Source organism: Carlito syrichta, unplaced genomic scaffold, assembly GCF_000164805.1.
Source record: "Carlito syrichta isolate Samal-C Ts95f unplaced genomic scaffold, Tarsius_syrichta-2.0.1 Scaffold90622, whole genome shotgun sequence".
Lineage (NCBI taxonomy): Eukaryota > Metazoa > Chordata > Mammalia > Primates > Tarsiidae > Carlito > Carlito syrichta.
Window position 1 is genome coordinate 41,157 of NW_007034718.1, and position 9,477 is coordinate 50,633.

A 9,477-nucleotide genomic window follows, 5' to 3' on the forward strand; every position below is an offset into this window, starting at 1 on the left:
CAGGCGCCGGCGGGTGGTAACCGGGGCGACTGCGGGGCGGCCGGGGTGAGGCCATGCACCGGGTGCCCGAGCTTTATGCGAGGAGGAAGCAGGGGGCCACGCAGGCCCCTTCCCTGCTGGACGTAAGTGCAGCCCGGCCGCCCCCTCCGGCGGGGGGAAGGCGGGCCCCGCGGCCCCCCCGGCCCTGGGCGCGACGCCCTCCTTCCCTGGGCTGCGCCCCTCACGCTGCTCCAGAGGCGGGGCGTCGCCTTTCCCGGGCCAGCGGGTCTCAAAGCGATGGCGGCAGTGTCGCCGGTCGCCTACTGCAGCAGAACCGCGGAGCGCGTCCGGCCCACGGGCCGGGCTGAGTTCCGGCTCCCACACGGATGTTCAGCTCTTTATGAGATCCCACCTCGCCGCCTCCGCTTAACTGGTTGCCAGATAAATAGCCCTGCCGCGGGGGGAGCAGTCCTGCCCTGGGAAGGTTTCCCCGAGATGAAGGTGAGAGGCTGGCGGCTGCTCCCTACCACTCCGTGAAAAGGGCACCCCGGTCCTTTGCCCACTGCCTCTGGAGGCCGGGCTGTGTTGGGTGAGTGGGAACTCAGCTAAAAAGTGGAGGCCGCCCCGGGCACCAGTTTATTGTCTGAATTCCAGTTATTCGCTGAATTGCTATGGTAAGCTGGGTGCGGCCTAAGTTCCCTTCCTTTCTCCCCTCCCCTCCTCACCCTCCTTTCTCTTCCCTTTTTCTCCCCTTCCTTTCTCCCTCCCTCTCCCTTTCTCTCTCATCCCTTCCTTCCTACTGAAACGACACCTTAAAGGATAAACTGCTGGCTTCAAATCAAACACTTTAAAATTCTACATTTTTACTGAAGAGAGGTCTAAAGGGCAACTAGTAGGAATTACTGTTAAAGGCTTATTGTGACACGTGGATTGTAAATTGTATTTTTAATTATTTTTGCTGCAATCATTTCATTTTACAGCATTTGGGATTACGATTAGGGATGTGGTACTGGAAAGATGAAACCAAAACTCTTGAATTCAGAAGGTAAATATTAACAAATATTAGTGTTTTTATTAAAATTACATGTACTTGGGGTAAAAAATATATAATTCAAGTAATACAGAAGAGTATAAAGAATAAAATAAATACCTAGTGAAACCCCACCATATGGAGATAAGCACTTTGGTGAACAGCCTTTCACCAGAAGGTGAGGACCTTCTGTTAACACTTATCAGCAGCTTCCTATGTGCCAGACACTCTGCTAATCAGCTAAAGGGTTTACCAGCCCTTTGAAGTAGCTGTATGTTAATTATGGATGGAGAAAATGAGGTTTCAAAGGGCTAAGAGATTTGAGGAAATCGAAGTGACTTGGCCCAATTATACCTTAGCTCAGAGGTGACTAAGATGACCTACGTGTAGATCTGTCTGACTGAGAGTCCAGGTTTTCAAATGCTGTATAAAACTGCATTTTTGAATTCTAGAAATACAGTTTTACATTAATGGAACCATATTACACATGCTACAATTGATGGTAAATCTTTCTTTTTTTTTGGTAAATCTTTCAAGGTAAAATTACTAGATGAGAAAAAAACTGGCTTTAATCTCCTTTGAGAAAACATTGACTCTATGAAAAGTGTATAGCTAAACTAATAGTCCTTGGCACTATCTGTTGTGCACCTATTATGTGCCAAATATTTGCATATTTTTCTAATTCTTACAAAACTTTGGGAAGTGAGCATTAATATCCTCTTTTTTTTTGAATCAGGATGTCTGTTGCCCAGGCCGGAGTACAGTGGCATGATCATGGCTCGCTACAGCCTCATCTTCCCAGGCTCAGGTGATCCTTCCGCCTTAGCCTCCTGAGTAGCTAGAACTACAGGTGCATGCCACCATGCCTGGCTAATTTTTAAATTTTTTTTTATAGAGATGAGGTCTTGCTATGTTGCCTAGGCTGGTCTTGAACTCCTGGGCTCAAGTAATCCTCCTGCCTCAGCCACCCAAAGTGCTATGTTTACAAGTGTAAGCCACCATTTTATAGCTGAAGAAACAAGTCTCAGGGAGATTAAGAATCAGAACCAGGCCGGGCATGGTGGTTCAAGCCTGTAATCCCAGCGCTTTTTGAGAGGCCGAGGTGAGAGGAATACCTGAGCCCATGGGTTCGAGACCAGCCTGGGCAACTTGGCAAGACCACATCTCTACAATAAAAAAAATTAGCTGGGAGTGGTAGCACATGCCTGTAGTTCTGGCTACTTGGAAGGCTGAGGCGGAAGGATCGCCGGAGCCCCGTAGGTTGAGGCTGCGGTGTCCAGGAGCGTGCCACTGCACTCCAGCCTGGGTGACGGAGTGAGACTCCAACTCAAAAAAAGCCACCCAAACCAAAGTCATACAGCCAGTAAGTAGCAGAACTAACATGTGAACTAATATTTGTCTGATGCCAAAACTGTTCCCATTATGTACACTGTCTCCCTCAACTAGTTGGAAGCCCCTCACTGGCAGGGACTGTCTTACGTATCTTCATGTCCCTGAAGCCATCTAAAGAACTTCATAAAGTAGGTGCTTAACAAATGCTTATTGAACATGTTCAGTAAACCCTCTAGATTCAAGCAGAGGAAGAATAGAGACAGGTGACTAATGAGAAAGCTAGTTGTAGGAGGATTACAGATAGTTACACACGTACGAGAGAAACCCAAAGAAACACAGAATTATCTTTCGGAGGGCTGGCCCCTTGTAGTACAGGCTTCCCTCTCTAGGTAAGTGTTCTAGGCACCCATTGGCATCAGTATGCCAGTTAGTGTTGTGAAAAGCTGCGTTCGGCTTCTGTGAATTTTTTGGAGATTCTTTTAGCACATTTGCTCGTTTCATGATGGGTGATTTACGAGCATACCTGCCCACACCTCACTGAGTGTTCAGCACCTTCGGACCGAAACCAGCATGACCTCCATGCCCCACCCTCCCTATTTACCCATCTCACCCCAAGTGATTTTTGTGTGTTTCCCTAATGAAAAAAGTCTTCAGAAGCTGGGTTCGGTGGCTCAGCCTGTAATCCCATGCTTTGGGAGGCTGAGGTGAGTGGATTGCCTGAGCCCGCGGGTTTGAGACCCACCTGGGCAACTTGGCGAGACCTCATCTCTACAATAAATCAGAAAAGTAGCTGGGCGTGGTAGCACGTGCCTGTAGTTCCAGCTACGCGGGAGGCTGAGGCGGAAGGATTGCCGGAGCCCAGCAGGTTGAGGCTGCAGTGGCCAGGAGCGGCCACTGCACTCCAGTCTGGGCGACAGAGTGAAACTCCAACTCCAAAAAGAAAAAAAAAAGTGTTCAAAGGGAAACGTTTTGCCAATGTGGAAGAGGTGAAACAAAAATAGCAGAAACCCTAAAAGGCATTACAATCGATGAGTTCAAAAACTGTTTTAAGCTGTGGAAAAAGTGTCTCCATAGGTATATTGCATCAAATGGCAAGTACTTTGAAGGTGACTGAAGTTTAAACATGTAAGAATAAATACACATTTCTAGATAAAGAACTTCTGGGATTTTTGGAGTCAGGATTAACTCCATGTCAGTAAAAACAGAGAGAAGGCTAAAGGTCTAAGATATATTTAAGAGGTGGAATTAACAGTACACATGGACAGATTGATAGGATGTGGGGGGCCAGGATGTGAAGGGAGAGGGAGAAGTAAGTGTCAAGGTTGGCTCCTAGGTATCTGACTTGGGTGACCGGGCGGCTGGAACTGCCCTTCACCCATATTCAGCATGAAAGAGACCAGAGTGGCAATGTGTTTGAGGTTGCTATGACTTATTCATGTGGACACGTCTCAGACTGTTGGACAGATGGGGCTGGAGGTCAGGAAAGGAGTTGGCTAAGCAGATGTCATTATACTTGCATTGTAAAGCTAATGACATGTTTAATGGTAATTAGACACATAATTCAAAGGTTTAACATTTTATTAGAGTCAAAATCAGAAGTGTGTGTGTATATACACACACACACACACACACACACACACACACACACACACACAAAACATATATATATATGTTTTGTTTGAGTCGGAGTCTCACTCTGTTGCCCAGGCTGGAGTACAGTGGCACGCTCACAGCCACTGCAGCTTCTACCTGCTGGGCTCTTGATCCTTCCACCTCAACATTCCAAGTAGCTGGAACTACAGGCATGTACCACAATGCCCAGCTAAGTTTTTGATGTATTGTAGAGATGAGGTCTCGCCAAGTTGCCCAGGCTGTTCTCGAACCCTTGAGCTCAGACAGTCCTCTCACTTCAGCTTCCCAAAGTGCTGGGATTACAGGCTTGAGCCCCCGTGCCCAGCTGGGATGGGTTATTTTTGGATCAGCACTGAAAATGAGTTTGAAAAATATTGCCAATTAAGCTTCATTTGCAAAGAAGTTCGGTAAGTAAAAAGTATGTTCCAATTTTTATCATAAAAAAGAGAGGGCTTAGATGGTCTCTAAATATACAGAGGGTGCCAAAAAATGTACACACATTTTTAAGAGATGAAAAGAACTGTATTAAAATTGTAATAATATATACACTGATAACGAAAGATGAATACAAGTCACGTTTGACTTCTGCAAGAGGTGCTCAAAGTGGTTACCACCAGTATCCAGACACTTCTGATAACGGCAAACATCTCTTAACATCACTTAAAATGCGTATACATTTTTTTGGCACCCGCTGCCAAAAAATAAATAAATAAATTTATCATCTTACAGATACTCTCCAAAATTAGCGGAAATCCAGTCAAACCATATTTTAAGAATAATTTGGTAACAAACTATAGATTACTAATGTGAATACTTTATGAGCATGAAAGACAATGTGAAACTGATATCTGTGAATTTTTTTTTTAATTTTTAAATTTTTTACAATCAGGGTCTCTATCACCCACGTTGGAGTGTAGTGGCGCAATCCTAGCTCACTGCAGCCTTGACCTCCTGGACTTAAGTGATCCTCCTGTCTCAGTCTCTTGAGTCGCTGGGACTACAGGCACAAACCACCACGTGTGACTAATTTTTTAGTTTTTTGTAGAGATGAGGTTTCACTATGTTGTCCAGGTTGGCCTCAGATACCTAGGCTCAAGTAATTCTCCCTCCTCAGCCTCCCAAAGCGCTGGGATTACAGGCATAAACCACCACACCTGGCCTTGTTAATTTATTAGTAGGCTCAAATATGAAATAGTGCCACTCAGGATGGGCTATTTTTATTTTTATTTTGAGTTGGAGTCTCACTCTGTCACCCAGGCTGGAGTGCAGTGGCACAATCACGGACACCGCAGCCTCTACCTCCTAGGCTCAGTCTGTCCTTCCATTTCAGCCTTCCAAGTAGCTGAAACTACAGGTATGCTCCACCACGCCCAGCTGATTTTTTTGATTTATTATAGAGATGAATTCTCGCCATGTTGCTCAGGCAGATCTCAAACCTGTGGGCTCAGTCCTCTCACCTCAGCCTCCCAAAATGCTGGGATTACAGGCCCGAGCCACTGTGCCTGGCTATGATAACGATTTAAAATATAGGTTGTATGACATAATGTTGAGCAAGAGAGGCCAGATATCAAAATGTAAATACTATATAATCCTATTTATATGAAAGTTTAAAAAACATAAAAAAGGACTAAAATGATAGGAATAAAAAATAGTGGTTACCTTTAGTGGGGATTATCAACTGGTGGGGGTGGGGGAAGGTATGAAGGAACCTTTTGGGGTGGTAGAAATGGTCTGTATGTTGGTCTGGGTGGCAACTACATGAGTATATATACGTTCAGAAGTTCATCAAACTGCACCCTTCAAGATTTATGCACTTCACTATAGGTAAGTTATAACTCAATTTAAAAAGTTGGAAGAGGCCAGGCATGTATAATCCCAGCATTTTGGGAGGCCTAGGTGAGAGGATTGAGCCCATGGATTCAAGACCAACCTGGACAACTTGGCGAGACCTCATCTGTACAACAGTTCAAAAAAATTAGCTGGGCATGGTGGCATGTGCCTGTAGTTCAGCTACTTGGAAGGCTGAGGTGGAAGTATTGCCTGAACCCAGCAGGTCGAGGCTGCAGTGGCCATGAGCTACCACTGCACTCCAGCCTGGACTACAGAGTGAGACTCTGACTGAAAAAAAAAAGTTGAAAGAAGCCCAAAACCTCAAACTGTGTAGTACACAGATTGGGGGGCAGTTAGGGGAGGTGGAGAATAGATAGGGGGTAGCTCTTTTGTAGTGGAGCTGCTTTGCATTTAAGCAACTCAGTGTGGTGAACCTTAGAGGATCAAGATCACCTTGGGGTAAAAACCACTCAGACAAGCATGAAGGAGAGAAGGCACATTCAGAGGTCAGAGCATAAGGACCGGAAGTTTTGCATACATGCCAGACTATTGCCAAGGATAGACTCTGCGCACCACCAATTTCAGCCACTGGGACGTGGATCAGCCTCGTTCTCCATCAGTAAAATGACAGCCTTATACTAGATGATCATTTTGATGTCCTCTAACTCCCAATTTCTATTATTTTGTTGACTTTATAATTCCAAGTGCGTTTCACTTAGTTCATAGACTTAATCTATGAGACAGTTCCAAATGTATCTTTTCAGATTCCTTATTTTAAATCTTTAAAACATCTCAGGCAAGTTAGTATAGCACAAAACTTTGGATTATAGGATGAGACCTCATTTCAACAACAAAATTAGGAGGGCACAGTGGTTGGAATCTATAGTCTCAGCTACTCGGTAGACTGAGAGGGCGATCACCAAGAAAAGAGTGGGAGGCACAATTTCATTTGATGTCACTCGAATCGGTGCTTCCATCTTCCCTCATCTTCTAGAAAAGTCCTGGGGAGAGCTGGGAAGACCTGAGACTTCTTTAGATGGCAGGAAAGTCATGGCCACTGGCTTGTAAGTGGCCAAACACTGTAACGGTCTAAAGAAAAATCTGAAAACAACTTTTCTTGTTCTTGTTTAGGATGTTATGTGGAGAACAGGAGGTAATAATCTGTGTTAGTCTTCCAGCAGCAGAGTGGGCATCAAAGAGCCATTAGAACACGTCTGCATGTTTAGGGGATTTGGGTATTTTATTAATGATCTGTCACAGAAGGTACCCACCACTGAGTTTCTTTCTATATATCTCAATCAACATTTTTTAAAGCTATGCAGGTGATAAATCAGCAGTCTTATAAAAAAAATCAACTAACACAGAAGTATTCAAATTCAGGAGCAAGCGCTCTTCAGTATGTCTCTCTTCGCTGTCCCATCGGCTCCCTCATCCCTCTCTGGATGTAGCCACTGTCAATGTTTGGTGTCTTTCCATTTCTTTTTTCTTGCCCACCCCCACTATTTCAGCATACCCTTCCCCACGAATCTGATCCTTGGAGACCAGTGATAAGAGCACCAGGAAGAATGAAAGGCTCAGAAATCTTCATGACTTGGTGCCAGTGGTCTAAAAAAAAAAGAAAAGACCCAGGCTCGGTGGCTCAGCCTGTAATCCCACGCCTTGGGAGGCTGAGGCGAGTGAATTGTCTGAGCCTGTGGGTTCGAGACCCGCCCAGGTAACTTGGTGAGACCTCATCTCTACAACAAATCAAAAAATTAGCCGGGTGTGATAGCGCACACCTGTAGTTCCAGCTACTTGGAAGGCTGAGGCTGCGGTGGCCGGGAGTGGCCACTGCACTCTAGTCTGGGTGACAGGGTGAGACTCCAACTAAAAAAAAAAAAAAGAAAAGAACAGTGGAAAAGTACAAAAAAAAAACAAAACGATTCCCCCTTAAGGGAACATCACATATATGCTCTTAGGAGCTAACCTATTGCACAACATAAATATCGCCAGGGGGTTGGCAGAAACTCCTGGAAGAAGAAGGGACATACTGACTAACTTGATCCCTTTCACAGTGAGGTATTTCTCTAAAATAATCTCTTGGTGGAATTTACCAAGGGCATAGTGATTAATAGTCATCTTTAGAGAAGGGCTGAAGATGGGGCAAGTGCTTCCACTTCATCTGCGATTCAGCTTAACAGACACATAACTATGGGCAGAGGCTGAGCTTCTGCATTGTGATATCAATGTGGCAAAAAAATAAAAACCATAACCCACAGTGTGATACCAAGCCACTGGATCTGGCAGACACCCCACTTCTAGAAAATGTCCTCTCTATAACGCAGGAGCCACATTGTGCTGGTCTTTGAATGCTTTTCTCTGTCTTCCCGTTCATATTTGTGGAGACTCTCAAGAGTCCGTGCCTTGCCTGTAATCAGACACCATCTTATTTTCAAGATCATAGTAATTCCTGACACATAATATGGACTCACTACATCTTTTTGTTGCTTAACTGGGGCCCCTTGTTAGCAAGACCCATTACCGCTTAGTAGGGTTTGTACCACATGTTAAGAACCCCTGAGTTAAGTAAAAGTTCCTGAAACCGTCCTGGAAATGGGCAAGGTCTTTATTCTGCTTATTTATTTGTTCATTTTTGAATCAAGGTCTCATTCTGTTGCCCAGGCTAGAGTGCAGTGGCATGATCTCGGCTCACTGCAGCCTCAGCCTCCTGGACTCCACAGATGTGCGATACCATGCCCAGCTTATTTGTTTATGTATGTATTAGAAACAAAGTCTCACTATGTTGCCCAGGCTACCACGCCTGACTTGCTTGCTTATTTATTTGCTTGTTTGTTTGAGACGAGGCCTTGCTGTGTTGCCCAGGCTGATCTCGAACTCCTGGGCTCAAGCAGTCTTTCCACCTCAGCTTCCCAAAATGCTGGGATCACAGGCTTGAGCCACTGTATCCAGCCAGGTGTGGACTTCTAGAAGAGCCTACAGTGGTGAATACTGAGATGGCAGCTGAGGAGGCAGGACTGCCTGGTCACTGGGCACTTGGCTCTGTGGCTAGATGACCTGGCAACACCAGGCTTGGCTTTGCCAGTGGCTACGTGATCTTAGTCAAGTTACTTAATCTCTTTCTAAGCTTCCATTTTTCTCAAATGTAAAAGCAGTGATAATAGTAATATTTTCTCATAGAGTTGCTATGAGGATTATGTGAGATGGTGCCTAAGAGCACTTGGCACATAATAAGCACTCAATAAACTTATCCTTTCAAGCTTGTTGTGAGCTTCTGTTTCTTGTGAAGTTAGTGCAAGATTTTCAGCTAGAAATGTTCTGTGTTTGGTGGTATTCTGGAGGCTGATGCGGTTGGAGGCTGAACAAAGTCTAAAGTTTTCATCTTTCATTAGATAATTGTCCCAACGTAAAGACGTGAATGAAGCCGGGCTTGGTGGCTCAGCCTGTAATCCCACGCCTTTGGGAGGCTGAGGTGAGTGAATTGCCTGAGCCCGTGGGTTCGAGACCCACCTGGGCAACTTGGCAAGACCTCATCTCTACAATAAATCAAAAACTAGCCAGGCGTGGTAGCACGCACCTGTAGTTCCAGCTACTTGGAGGCTGAGATGGAAGGATCACCGGAGTCCAGCAGGTCGAGGCTGCGGTGGCCGGGAGCAGTCACTGCACTCCAGTCTGGG

At 45.3% G+C, this 9,477-nt stretch overlaps 1 protein-coding gene across 6 annotated transcripts in view; it reads left to right on the forward strand.

Annotated features, from left to right (window-relative positions):
• Positions 1 to 52: 52 nt before the first annotated feature.
• Positions 53 to 9,477, forward strand: part of PPP1R36 (protein phosphatase 1 regulatory subunit 36) — a 34,293-nt gene continuing 24,868 nt past the window's right edge. For 4 of the 6 annotated variants that reach the window (XM_008058827.1, XM_008058850.1, XM_008058866.1 and 1 more), the window contains exons 1-2: positions 53 to 122; positions 960 to 1,024. In XM_008058827.1, the coding sequence (XP_008057018.1) occupies positions 54 to 122; positions 960 to 1,024 (134 nt within the window). In that variant the 5' untranslated portion in view covers position 53. Of the gene's footprint in view, positions 123 to 959; positions 1,025 to 4,298; positions 4,381 to 9,477 lie in introns of those variants that run through there. The other 2 variants (XM_008058840.1, XM_008058836.1) reach the window with 2 other exon arrangements.